Source organism: Pseudophryne corroboree, chromosome 1 (genome assembly GCF_028390025.1).
Source record: "Pseudophryne corroboree isolate aPseCor3 chromosome 1, aPseCor3.hap2, whole genome shotgun sequence".
Taxonomy (NCBI): Eukaryota; Metazoa; Chordata; class Amphibia; order Anura; family Myobatrachidae; genus Pseudophryne; species Pseudophryne corroboree.
In genome coordinates this window covers 1,190,560,914-1,190,575,617 of record NC_086444.1, presented here as the reverse complement: position 1 = coordinate 1,190,575,617, position 14,704 = coordinate 1,190,560,914, and the positions used below count along the sequence as shown (strand labels likewise).

The following is a 14,704-nucleotide window of genomic DNA, read 5'->3' as shown; positions in this document are numbered from 1 at the left end:
AAAAAAAAAAAAAAAACCTCTGCATAGTGTGTAGCTACTTTAACTCACCTTTTGCTTATATTCATAAACAAAAATTGTTTGGAGATTTCTTTGAAATACATAATTTGTGAGTCAAATAATACATTCAATCAAATGAAGTTTTACAAATAAGGAGGATCCTGCCTCTCACAAGTACTGGCCATAGTGGTTTATTCAGAGTTGTTAGCAAACCAAAAAAAAAAGAGCAATTGGGCATCACCATGTTGCACTGCAGGTGAGGCAGATGTAACACGTGCAGAGAGATTTAGATTTGGGTGGGTTATATTGTTTCTGTGCAGGGTAAATACTGGCTGCTTTATTTTTACACTGCAAATTAGATTTCTGTTTGAACACACCCCACCCAAATCAAACTCTCTCTGCACATGTTACCTCTGCCCCACCTGCAGTGCAACATGGTTTTTCCAACAACTCTGACAAAAAAAAAACCTAGAGCACCTTCAGTGAGCTCGCTGCTTGCATGTCACCTGATAGCTAATTTGTTAGCTAGGAGACTGTAAGCTATCTCAGCTGTATGAGAAGGGCACCACCACAGGCAATCTGTAGGACAGTCTCTCAATGCTGCTCTGATGACAGCCAAAAACAGTAACTATTATTACAGTATGTCCCACAGCAATCCAAAGATTAGACTCAAACCTTGGTAGCCTTGTAAACAGGCCGGGAGGCTTGGCGAGTCCGCTTTTAAAGCGGCAATCATTTACAAGGCAAAACCAGGCTGGTTTTGGCTTGTAAACAGTTGTCGTTTTAAAAATACTGGCAGACGCCAATAATTTCCACACAGAATGCAGCTTCCTGGCTATTACGTAAGTCCCATAGTGTCCTCTCCTTATGGTAATTTATTGTAATGGAGTTTGGTCACCACAAACCAATTGAAACCTGACCATTGTTTCTATATATTCATTTTGCCCATGTACCGTAACAGCTACAGACTCACATTGATGACTCCGGGACAATTAGGGCCGATGAGCCGAGTAATGGGCTGCCGGAGAAGACGGTGTTTGACCCGTACCATGTCCTGTTGGGGGATTCCTTCGGTGATACATACTACAAGAGGCACCTCGGCGTCAATAGCTTCATGAATTGCCGCAGCAGCAAACGGGGGAGGCACATATATAACGGAGGCGGTGGCGCCGGTCGCTGCCTTGGCCTGAAGAGGAGACATCAGATTCAGAGAAGCAAAATATGGAAAGGATGGAGGCAACAGGCGGCACTGCACAGGATCACTTACCTCTGCCACACTGTTGAAAACTGGTAAGCCGAGGTGGGTGCTGCCGCCTTTGCCAGGTGACACACCCCCAACTAACTTTGTGCCATACTCCAAAGACTGCTGGCTATGAAAGGTGCCCTGAAAACAAAACACACACATTTAGAAGAGAATACACCTAAACTCTAATTCATCACCTTCCCCCATATTGTCCATGTTTTCATGATGCCCTTATTTCTTCATATCTAATCATTCTAGGACTTTACTGTGTTTACACCAGATACAGTATTTCCGATGTGGTTAAAGTGCTGCATATTACAGTATCGCTCTTTTTGTGTTTTACAAAGTGATCAGTTCTCTAGATTGTGTTTTTTCGAAATCCACTTGTTCCAAAATATGGCACAGATGACTGGACAGCCAAAGTGCTCCAAATAAACTCATTATCCAGAAAAAGGTTAACGCAGCTCTAAGCTTGGGGACCAACCTTCTCAGCAACTCATTAATGAATAACTTTAAATCAAGGCTTCCTGCTCCATTCCCCTTCTCACATCATGTCACTGCCATGTCACATGCAGCCCTGTCCTCACTGACACATCACTCATCTCCTGATATACACTGTGCTGCTGGGGGACCCTGCTCCTCCCACTATATAACTCTTGGCCTGTGGCTTCCTGCTGCCTCCATTCCCATCATGTCACTGCCCCTGTCACATGCAGCCCTGTCCTCACTGACATCACTCAGTTCCTGATATACTCTGTGCTGCTGGGGGACCCTGCTCCTCCCACTATATACTGTAACTCTCAGTCTGTGGCTTCCTGCTGCCTCCATTCCCCTCCTCACATCATGTCACATGCAGCCCTGACCTCACTGAAACATCAGTCAGCTCCTCCCACTATATAACTCTCAGTCTGTGGCTTCCTGCTTCCTCCATTCCCCTCCTCACATCATATCACTGCCCCTGTCACATGCAGTCCTGTCCTCACTGACATCACTCAGCTCCTGATATAATCTGTGCTGCTGGGGGACCCTGCTCCGCCCACTATATAACTACCATTCTGTGGCTTCCTGCTGCTTTCATTGCCCCCTCACATCATGTCACTGCCCCTGTCACATGCAGCCCTGTCCTCACTGACAAATCCTCCACCCTCTCATACAGGGTCGTCGTTACAAGCTCAGCAAAGGGATACAAAGCAGGGAGGCGTACTCTCTGCTCTGCATCCTTGCTGATGTCCCCTGCTACTACTGTGCCCATCACACTGTATGACAGGCAGCTTGACCATACCATCAGGGAGGTAATTGACTGGCACCAAATTTATTCTGCAGCAGGACAACAATCCCAAACATACAGCCAATGTCATTAAGAACTATCTTCAGCGTAAACAAGAACAAGGAGTCCTGGAAGTGATGAGATGGCCGCCACAGAGCCCTGATTTCAACAATATTGAGTCTGTCTGGGATTACATGAAGGATTTGAGCAAGCCTACACCCACAGAAGGTCTGTGGTTAGTTCTCCAAGATGTTTGGAACAACCTCCATGCCAAGTTCCTTCAAAAACTGTGTGCAAGTGTACCTAGAAGAATTAATGCTGTTTTAAAGGCAAAAGGGTGGTCACACCAAATATTTATTTGCTTTAGATTTATCTTCTGTTCATTCACTTAGTATTTTGTTGAATGTTAAAAATAACCTATAAACACTTTATTTCTGAAAGCATTCTTAAATTGCAGCATTTTTTCCTCACTTATATGCACTTTTTTCTGCTGCTTAATACCAATTTGCAATAAAACAAAGAAAAATAATAACCCTAAGTAGGTAGTACACTATCAGCTAATTAACATGGGAAAAAAAGAACTCAAGAAATCGCTATCCGTTTTGGAGCATCTAAGTGGTGCCACCTCGCGCAAAGCGATGCATAAAACTCTGCTTACAGATCTGTCTTCATATACTGTGGCTACAAGCGCACCAAACAGCCGCTCTCGGTGCAACAAGATCCATTTGACTCGGCTGAGCATCTTATTTGCTTAAATAGTGCATATTAGTATAAATAAAATAACTGTAAGCGAGAAAAGCGATTGCTAGCGTACACTGAGGGGTGCGACGTTAGTACATCTGTGAGAAAGTCTCCGATGCACCAGCTGCGGGTTTTCCTCACGCCAAGTTCCGTTGTGCTTCATCTGTGACCAGAGACGTTTGTAGCGCACGGAACGCTGTGGCCACTGTCTGTTCATGCGCACTGGCCGTCCGCATGGAATAAAGCTGAAAATGTCCCTGCCAAAATGGCCGCTGCCTGAGACATGCTTGAGGTCCTACTGAACCTCTAGTAATAGGGAATTGACATAGGAGCTCACAGCATTACCCGGAAGTGCCGGGACCGTGCTGACCCACTGGCGGCCAGGAGTCAATCCCTGACAGTCAGTTTAAAGTAAGTTCCCTCACTGTGTGTGCCATAATTTGTAAGGGGCATTACTGTGTGGGGCATAATATAGTTTAAGGGGCATAACTGGAGTGTAAGGTAGTCTTCTCTTGCAAGGCCACAAATTTGTTTTTGCAAAATAACCAAACAGAAGATCCTCTGTAGCCAAGGTATCAAACATGTAGAACTTAACAAACGGGTTCGAACTTGACCAAGTAGCCACTCGGCATAACTGCAAAGCCGAGACACCACGGGCAGCCACCCAGGAAGAACCCGACCTCGTGGAGTGGGCCTGTATACAACTTGGCAGCGGCAAGGCTGCCAAAAGAGTAAGCTTGCTTGATAGTAAGGTGGATCCAACGAGCAATTGACTGCTTGGAAGCAGGACAACCAATCTTGGTAGCGACATAGAGAACAAAAAGCGAGTCAGATTTCCTGTGACGAGCTGTCCTCGACATAAATCTTCAAAGCCCGAACCACATCCATGGACTTTGGCGTAAGAGACATGTCAGACACCACCTTAGGCAAAAATTGCGGACAAGGCCTCCAATTCCAAGACACGCCTCGCTGAGGCCAAGGCCAACAGCATGACAGTCTTCCAAGTCAATTATTTCATATCCACCCTGTGCAAAGGTTCAAACCAATCAGATTGGAGAAAAGAGAGAACCAAATTGAGATCCCACGGAGCCGTGGGAGGCACAAAGGGAAGTTGAATACGAAGGACTCCTTTCAACATCTGGACTACCGGAATAACAGCCAACTGCCTTTGGAAGAAGATAGACAAGGAAAATCTGGACTTGAATGGAGCCTACAGTAAGAGCAGGCCCAAATCTACTCCTGTCTGCAAGAAGTGCAAGAAACGTCCCAGATGAAAATCTTCAGTAGAATACTGCCGACCCTCACGCCAAGAGGCATATTTGTACCATGCAATGGTAATATTTCAATGTGACCATATTCCTGGCTCGGACCATAGTCGAGATAACCTTTCCAGGAATCCCTTTTCTAGCTAAAATCTCCCTTTCAACTTCCATGCCGTCAAACGTAGCCGTGATAAGTCTTGATAGATGAACGGACCTTGCAGATCTTCCTGAAGTGACAGAGGCCAGGGCTCGTAGAGGGACATGGCTAGGAGGTTCGCATACCAGGCCCTGCATGGCCAATCAGAATTGATTGAAATCTTTCCCTTTTTAGAACTCTGGGAATGAGAGGAATTGAAGGAAACAAGTAGATCAACTGGAAAACCCACGGCGGCGTCAGAGCATCCACCGCTGCAGCCTGTGGCTACATCGTCCTGGAACAGTAGCAACGCAGCTTTTTGTTGAGCTGAGAAGCCATCATGTCTAGCAGTGGGCAGCCCCCACCGTTGAACCAACAGCTGAAACACTTGCAGGTGAAGGCCCCATTCCCCTGGGTGCAGATCGTGTCTGCTGAGGAAGTCTGCTTCCCAATTGTCCACTCCTGGAATGAAAGGCCGACATAGCCCTGGCATTGCGTTCCGCCCAGATGAGTATCCGGGATACCTCTCGAATTGCAACCCTGCTTTTTGTTCCTCGCTGTTGGTTTATGTAGGCCACCGCCGTGGCGTTGTCCGACTGAGCTATCTGTAATAAGGACTATGGAAGAATAATAATGTTATGCCTATATGAGGCATATATTTGCTAAATGTTCGTTTTCTGAGAGTCACATGTATGTTTATTTAAGAAGAGTCATGTGTGTATATGTAGTGTTCACTCTAGGCTGTTTTAGCAGGGTGCCGCGCCCTGCCCGATTTTTTAAGGGCAAAATCTGCCCTGCCCTTTCTGCGGCGCCCTGCTTAAACAGCTGCCGTTTCCTGCCCTCCAAGCGTGTGAAGATGCTGTGCGCATGCGCACGGCATCCATTTACGCGGTGGGAGAGAGCTTGGGGGGAAGTCCAGCACCTACGTAGGTGCTGGGCACGCCCCCAACAGTGACGCCGCTGGCCGCCCATGCCTCCTGTAATAACATCTGTGTGCCACACCGCCCACTTAAATTACGTTTAATGGCCACGAGCACCTGATTTGCATGGCCACGCCCCTTTTCGGCAGCGCGCGCACACGTGTCCCCGCTGTTCAGCGCCCTGCCCTCTATGTTTTCTAGAGGGAACACTATATATGTATGCATATTCTCTTTTTTTTTGGCGGAAAGTAGAGGAGAAACATCCAACTAACTTGAAAGAGAACGAACCAGGAAGTCCGGTGGAACGCATACCGGCACCTGGAATGCAAAAGATGGACGCCACACATGCGCATAAGGTTAGCGATGACGCGGTAAAGATGGCCACGACCACACATGCTCAATGGACCAAATAGAAGGGAGGCTTTAATAGCATAGCCACAGCGCATGCGCGGCCAGCGGGAACGGGTTTTAAAACCTGGCTCATTCAATACATAGCTCATGCTAACCGAGGAAGCCGCTGATGACTTCAAAGAGGCAGAGAAATGCTTTTTAATGAGCATAGGAGTACACCATTATCCTTCTCCCTCCAAGTGAGTTGGGTCACCCAAAATAAGGACTCTAAACTGCTAAAGGCTGCTAATACAAATGGCAATAGACAGCCAGGAGTCAAATCCTTGGGACAAGTTTATAGAAACACAAAAGGAGAGGAATGAAAAAGGACAAAGTGTGGTAATACTACCAATGCTGTTTTTATAAAAGTAATTTCTTCATGGCAATGATAGGAGACTGTGACTTTTAACATCTGTATTCTAACAGACTATATTTTCTGTGACTAACAGATGTAGCTTTCTATGCACACCTGGAAAGTAAAGTAAAGTTCTTAATTGCATTAAAGAGACGTGCTGAAAGACTGTAATTAACACAGCTGTGAGATTTCTGCTTACGCACTTTTTTCTGCTCTCCAGCTTTAACAATAGATGCTTTTGTCCGTTTTCAATTTTATGATTACAGGTCTGAAAAATATAGGTGTTGTCATATATGTGGACCTGTGCAAAAATTTTTGAATAATTATAGGTATTGCACTTTTTTGTAATATACACTGCTCAAAAAAATAAAGGGAACACTAAAATAACACATCCTAGATCTGAATGAATGAAATATTCTTATTAAATTCTTTGTTCTTTACATAGTTGAATGTGCCGACAACAAAATCACACAAACATTATCAATGGAAATCAAATTTATTAACCCATGGAGGTCTGGATTTGGAGTCACCCTCAAAATTAAAGTGAAAAAACACACTATAGGCTGATCCACCTTTGATGTAATGTCCTTAAAACAAGTCAAAATGAGGCTCAGTAGTGTGTGTGGCCTCCACGTGCCTGTATGACCTCCCTACAACCCACACAAGTGGCTCAGGCAGTGCAGCTCATCAATGCGAGTTGTGGCAAGAAGGTTTGCTGCGTCTGTCAGCGTAGTGTCCAGAGCATGGAGGCGCTACCAGGAGACAGGCCAGTACATCAGGAGACGTGGAGGAGGCCGTAGGAGGGCAACAACCCAGCAGCAGGACCGCTATCTCCGCCTTTTTGCACGGAGGAACAGGAGGAGCACTGCCAGAGCCCTGAAAAATGACCTCCAGCAAGCCACAAATGTGCATGTGTCTACTCAAACGATCAGAAACAGACTCCATGAGGGTGGTATGAGGGCCCGACGTCCACAGGTGGGGGTTGTGTTTACAGCCCAACACCGTGCAGGACGTTTGGCATTTGCCAGAGAACACCAAGATTGGCAAATACGCCACTGGCCCCCTGTGCTCTTCACAGATGAAAGAAGGTTCTCACTGAGCACATGTGACAGACGTGACAGAGTCTAGAGACGCCAAGGAGAACGTTCTGCTGCCTGCAACATCCTCCAGCATGACCGGTTTGGCAATGGGTCAGTAATGGTGTGGGGTGGCATTTCTTTGGGGGGCCGCACAGCCCTCCATGTGCTCGCCAGAGGTAGCCCGACTGCCATTAGGTACCGAGGTGAGATCCTCAGATCCCTTGTGAGACCACATGCTGGTGCGGTTGGCCCTGGGTTCCTCCTAATGCAAGACAATGCTAGACCTCATGCGGCTGGAGTGTGTCAGCAGTTCCTGCAAGATGAAGGCATTGATGCTATGGACTGGCCCGCCCGTTCCACAGACCTGAATCCAATTGAGCACATCTGGGACATCATGTCTCGCTCCATCCACCAATGCCACGTTGCACCACAGACTGTCCAGGAGTTGGCGGATGCTTTAGTCCAGGTCTGGGAGGAGATCCCTCAGGAGACCATCCGCCACCTCATCAGGAGCAAGCCCAGGCGTTGTAGGGAGGACATACAGGCACGTGGAGGCCACCCACACTACTGAGCCTCATTTTTATCTTGTTTTAAGGACATTACATCAAAGTTGGATAAGCCTGTAGTGTGTTTTTCCTCTTTAATTTTGAGGGTGACTCCAAATCCAGACCTCCATGGCTTAATAAATTTGATTTCCATTGATAATTTGTGTGATTTTGTTGTCGGCACATTCAACTATGTAAAGAACAAAGTATTTAATAAGAATATTTCATTCATATCTAGGATGTTATTTTAGTGTTCCCTTTATTTTTTTGAGCAGTGTGTGTGTGTATATATATATATATATATATATATATATATATATATATATATATATATATATATACATATATACATATACATATATATGACTCTATAGATTACCTTGGGAAGGTTTTTTTTTACATCCGTATAACTACGGACTGGAGATTTTAATTAGAGATTGATAGTCCTCAAATTCTCTATACACATAGATATAAATTCCTGATTTGTGAGGATACCTATGCAAAACAGCCTCATGTATGTGCTGTGAGTGAATAATTAACATCATAAATATATTTTAGGTTTATTGTTTAAGAGATATTTCTGTATACATTTCTAATATAAAATAAAAAGGAAAGATTTTTTTAATTGAATACCAGCGCTTTCAGACTATCTTTTTCTCGTTAGATCGTCCACCGCTGCAGCCTGTGGATCCCTCGTCCTGTAACAGTAGCGACGCAGCTTTTTATTGAGCCGAGAAGCCATCATGTCTATCAGTAGGCAGCCCCATCATTGAACCAACAGCTGAAACGCTTGTGGGTGGAGGCCCCATTCCCCTTCGTGCAGATCGTGTCTGCTGAGGAAGTCTGCTTCCCAATTGTCCACTCATAGAATGAATATGGGCGACACGGCCCTGGCATTGCTTTCCGCCCAGAGGAGTATCCGGGACACCTCTCGCATTGCGACCCTGCTTTTTGTTCCTCCCTGTCAGTTTATGTAGGCCACCGCCGTGGCGTTGTCTGACTGGACCTGCAAGGCCTGGTGTTGAAGGAGAGAGGAGGCCTATAGAAGGGCATTGTAAATCACCATGAGTCCAGAATGTTTATTGGAAGGGAAGCTTCCCGAGGCGACCACCATCCCTAAAACAAAGCCCCCTGGATCACAGCACCCCAACCGCGGAGGCTCGCATCTGTTGTCAACAGAATACAAAGACAAAAAACTGGAAGGTTTGTTGGCGCTGTGTATGTTGGTGTAACTTGACATCTGTGGACCAGCAGCCACCTGGTGCGGGGGTAGCCAGCCTCCTCAAAAAAGCAACCACTAGTATACTGTTCGTACCAGGCAGGCACTCAGAACCACAGAGGCAACCTTATAAAAAGACACTTCTAATGTCAGACAACAACAATAAAAATCAATACAATATTAGATCTCAAATGGTGAGATGGAGAGTATAGATCTACAATAAATTAGCATAAATATATATAGTGCATGCATAAAGGGAATCCCTGGAAGTCCCAAAATACAATGAATAATCAATTATAGTTACCACTGTTAATAGTATAAGATGAAGACTCTCAGAATGTTCAGTCGGTCTCTGGCCCGTGATAAACAGGTGTATAAATCCTTTGGCTAGACGGTCCTAATAATTTCAGTGTGCAATATGCGCTGTGGGTTATCCAGAACCCAGGAACTAATATTAGGACATGCAACACTAATGTATCATCATCACCTAATTGGAGAGAAGTCCCTTATACAGGGCGGGGGAGAATTATTCTATCAATAAGGGATACCCTAACCGAGAACCTAGGTCCCATCACCTAGGTCCCATCAGGAACCCTTTTTTGACAGAAGCAGGAGATTGGGGGACCCATCGAATCTATCTTCCAACTTTCATCACTACAAAAGATACGAACCACTAGCAGGGACCCCAAAAAGCGCAAGGGAAGTAGAAGAGGGAGACGAGGTGGACAGAGAAAGAGAAAGAAAGAAAGACGCTTCCAGTAGAAACAGTTGGCATTGTTAACTTATCGTCCAAACCTTTACCTCAGTTAGAAAATAAGGTTCTGTCCAAGGGCAAGAATTTTGCCCCTACGTCATAACCTAATTTCTTCGAATTGTTTGTAGAACTCAATAGGTTTGTGAGGAATATATGTAGAAAGGTTCTTTGCCTGTATCAAAAAATAGGATTTTAATTACCTACCGGTAAATCCTTTTCTCTTAGTCCACAAGGGATATTGGGGAGACTTCGGTGGTCATTCCGAGTTGTTCGCTCGCTAGCTACTTTTAGCAGCAATGCAAACGCAAAGCCGCCGCCCTCTGGGAGTGTATCTTAGCATAGCAGAATTGCGAACGAAAGATTAGCAATTCTGCTATTAAGTATTTCCTTGCAGTTTCTGAGTAGCTCCAGACCTACTCCTAGATTGCGATCACATCAGTCCGTTTAGTTCCTGGTTTAGCGTCACAAACACGTCCAGCGTCCGGCCAGCCACTCCCCCGTTTCTCCATCCACGCCTGCGTTTTTTAGCACACTCCCGGAAAAGGCCCAGTTACCACCCAGAAACACCCACTTCCTGTCAATCATTCTCCGATCAACAGAACGACTGAAAAGCTTTGTTCGCCCGTGAGTAAAATAGCATAGTTTTGTGTGAAATTGCTTAGCGCGTGCACCCTGCGGTGCATACGCATGCGCAGAACTGCCGGATTTTAGCCTATTAGCAATTCTGCTAAAAATAGCAGCGAGCGAACAACTCGGAATGACTCCCTTAGTACGCAGGGTATAGACGGGGTCCAAAGGAGCCGGTGCACTCTAAATTTCTTCACAGAGTGTGCTGGCTCCTCCCCTCTATGCCCCCTCCCACAGGCAGTTATAGGTAAAACAGCGCCCGATAGAGAAAGGACATACAGATGGGTCCACATTTATCTTGACCTTTAATAGGATTAACTGAGACTGGCCAGTCGGACTTCTTGTTCTCTGTATTGTATTGCAGCTGAGAACAACAGATGAAGGGTTTATGCCAATAAATCACGTTGTGACTAGGCGCAGAAAACTAGTCAAGAAAACGATGGAACCATCTGTATATGTGAGAAGGACCATAATAACAATGAGTGGTGAGATTTATACACCAGCACACCACTAACATACAACAACCAGAAAATAAGAATTTACTTACCGATAATTCTATTTCTCATAGTCCGTAGTGGATGCTGGGAACTCCGTAAGGACCATGGGGATTAGCGGCTCCGCAGGAGACTGGGCACAAAAGTAAAAGCTTTAGGACTAGCTGGTGTGCACTGTCTCCTCCCCCTATGACCCTCCTCCAAGCCTCAGTTAGGATACTGTGCCCGGACGAGCGTACATAATAAGGAAGGATCTTGAATCCCGGGTAAGACTCATACCAGCCACACCAATCACACCGTACAACTTGTGATCTGAACCCGGTTAACAGTATGATAAACGTAGGAGCCTCTGAAAAGATGGCTCACAACAATAAACAACCCGATTTTTGTAACAATAACTATATACAAGTATTGCAGACAATCCGCACTTGGGATGGGCGCCCAGCATCCACTACGGACTATGAGAAATAGAATTATCGGTAAGTAAATTCTTATTTTCTCTGACGTCCTAGTGGATGCTGGGAACTCCGTAAGGACCATGGGGATTATACCAAAGCTCCCAAACGGGCGGGAGAGTGCGGATGACTCTGCAGCACCGAATGAGAGAACTCCAGGTCCTCCTCAGCCAGGGTATCGAATTTGTAAAATTTAGCAAACGTGTTTGCCCCTGACCAAGTAGCTGCTCGGCAAAGTTGTAAAGCCGAGACCCCTCGGGCAGCCGCCCAAGATGAGCCCACTTTCCTTGTGGAATGGGCTTTTACAGATTTTGGCTGTGGCAGGCCTGCCACAGAAAGTGCAAGCTGAATTGTACTACAAATCCAACGAGCAATCGTCTGCTTAGAAGCAGGAGCACCCAGCTTGTTGGGTGCATACAGGATAAACAGCGAGTCAGATTTTCTGACTCCAGCCGTCCTGGAAACATATTTTCAGGGCCCTGACTACGTCCAGCAACTTGGAGTCCTCCAAGTCCCTAGTAGCCGCAGGTACCACAATAGGCTGGTTCATGTGAAACGCTGAAACCACCTTAGGGAGAAATTGAGGGCGAGTCCTCAGTTCTGCCCTGTCTGAATGAAAAATTAGGTTAGGGCTTTTATATGATAAAGCCGCCAATTCTGAGACACGCCTGGCTGAAGCCAGGGCTAACAGCATGACCATTTTCCATGTGAGATATTTCAATTCCACAGTGGTGAGTGGTTCAAACCAATGTGATTTTAGGAGACTCAACACTACATTGAGATCCCAAGGTGCCACTGGAGGCACAAAAGGAGGCTGTATATGCAGTACCCCTTTGACAAACGTCTGAACTTCAGGCACTGAAGCCAGTTCTTTTTGGAAGAAGATTGACAGGGCCGAAATTTGAACCTTAATGGACCCTAATTTTAGGCCCATAGATAGTCCTGTTTGCAGGAAATGCAAGAAACGACCCAGTTGAAATTCCTCTGTAGGGGCCTTCTTGGCCTCACACCACGCAACATATTTCCGCCAAATGCGGTGATAATGTTTTGCGGTTACATCCTTTCTGGCCTTGACCAGGGTAGGGATGACTTCATCTGGAATGCCTTTTTCCTTCAGGATCCGGCGTTCAACCTCCATGCCGTCAAACGCAGCCGCGGTAAGTCTTGGAACAGACAAGGTCCCTGCTGGAGCAGGTCCTTTCTGAGAGGTAGAGACCACGGGTCCTCCGTGAGCATCTCTTGAAGTTCCGGGTACCAAGTCCTCCATGGCCAATCCGGAGCCACGAGTATAGTTCTTACTCCTCTCCTTCTTATGATTCTCAGTACTTTGGGTATGAGAGGCAGAGGAGGGAACACATACACTGACTGGTACACCCACGGTGTTACCAGAGCGTCCACCGCTATTGCCTGAGGGTCCCTTGACCTGGCGCAATATCTGTCTAGTTTCTTGTTGAGACGAGACGCCATCATGTCCACCTTTGGTTTTTCCCAACGGTTTACAATCACGTGGAAGACTTCTGGGTGAAGTCCCCACTCCCCCGGGTGGAGGTCGTGTCTGCTGAGGAAGTCTGCTTCCCAGTTGTCCACTCCCGGAATGAACACCGCTGACAGTGCTGTCACATGATTTTCCGCCCAGCGAAGAATTCTTGCAGCTTCTGCCATTGCCCTCCTGCTTCTTGTGCCGCCCTGTCTGTTTACGTGGGCGACTGCCGTGATGTTGTCCGATTGGATCAAAACCGACTGACCCTGAAGCAGAGGCCTTGCTTGACTTAGGGCATTGTAAATTGCCCTTAGTTCCAGGATATTTATGTGAAGAGACGTTTCCATGCTTGACCACAAGCCCTGGAAATTTCTTCCCTGTGTGACTGCTCCCCAGCCTCTCAGGCTGGCATCCGTGGTCACCAGAATCCAGTCCTGAATGCCGAATCTGCGGCCCTCTAGAAGATGAGCACTCTGCAACCACCACAGGAGAGACACCTTTGTCCTTGGAGATAGGGTTATCCGCTGATGCATCTGAAGATGCGATCCGGACCATTTGTCCAGCAGATCCCACTGAAACGTTCTTACATGGAATCTTCCGAATGGAATCGCTTCGTAAGAAGCCACCATCTTTCCCAGGACCCTTGTGCATTGATGCACTGACACTTGTCCTGGTTTCAGGAGGTTCCTGACTAGCTCGGATAACTCCCTGGCCTTCTCCTCTGAAAGAAACACCTTTTTCTGGACTGTGTCCAGAATCATCCCTAGGAACAGTAGACGTGTTGTTGGAATCAGCTGCGATTTTGGAATATTTAGAATCCACCCGTGCCGACGTAGCACCACCTGAGATAGTGCTACTCCGACCTCTAACTGTTCCCTGGACCTTGCCCTTATCAGGAGATCGTCCAAGTAAGGGATAATTAAGACGCCTTTTCTTCGAAGAAGAATCATCATTTCGGCCATTACCTTGGTAAAGACCCGTGGTGCCGTGGACAATCCAAACGGCAGCGTCTGAAACTGATAATGACAGTTCTGTACCACAAACCTGAGGTACCCTTGGTGAGAAGGGTAGATTGGGACATGGAGATAAGCATCTTTGATGTCCAGAGACACCATATAGTCCCCTTCTTCCAGGTTCGCTATCACTGCTCTGAGTGATTCCATCTTGAATTTGAACCTTTTTATGTAAGTGTTCAATGATTTCAGATTTAAAATCGGTCTCACCGAGCCGTCCGGCTTCGGTACCACAAACAGCGTGGAATAATACCCCTTTCCCTGCTGTAGGAGGGGTACCTTGATTATCACCTGCTGGGAATACAGCTTGTGAATAGCTTCCAATACTGCCTCCCTGTTGGAGGGAGACGTTGGTAGAGCAGACTTCAGGAACCGGCGAGGGGGAGACGTCTCGAATTCCAATTTGTACCCCTGTGATACTACCTGCAGGATCCAGGGGTCCACTTGCGAGTGAGCCCACTGCGCGTTGAAATTTTTGAGACGGGCCCCCACCGTGCCTGAGTACGCTTGTAAAGCCCCAGCGTCATGCTGAAGACTTGGCAGAAGCGGGGGAGGGCTTCTGATCCTGGGAGAGGCTGCTTGCTGCAGTCTTTTTCCCCTTCCTCTGCCCCGGGGCAGAAATGAGTGGCCTTTTTACCCGCTTGCCCTTATGGGAACGAAAGGACTGAGTTTGAAAAGACGGTGTCTTTTTCTGCTGAGAGGTGACCTGGGGTAAAAAGGTGGATTT

The 14,704-nt window shown here is 46.6% G+C and overlaps 1 protein-coding gene across 1 annotated transcript in view; it reads right to left on the bottom strand.

Annotated features, from left to right (window-relative positions):
- SUCLG1 (succinate-CoA ligase GDP/ADP-forming subunit alpha) overlaps positions 1–14,704 on the bottom strand; it is an 85,176-nt gene that overhangs the window by 57,827 nt on the left and 12,645 nt on the right. Inside the window, exons 3-4 of the mRNA XM_063925309.1 lie at positions 1,265–1,381; positions 971–1,183 (exon numbers count right to left, since the gene is read on the bottom strand). Coding sequence (XP_063781379.1) covers positions 971–1,183; positions 1,265–1,381 — 330 coding nt within the window. The remainder of the gene's footprint in view (positions 1–970; positions 1,184–1,264; positions 1,382–14,704) is intronic.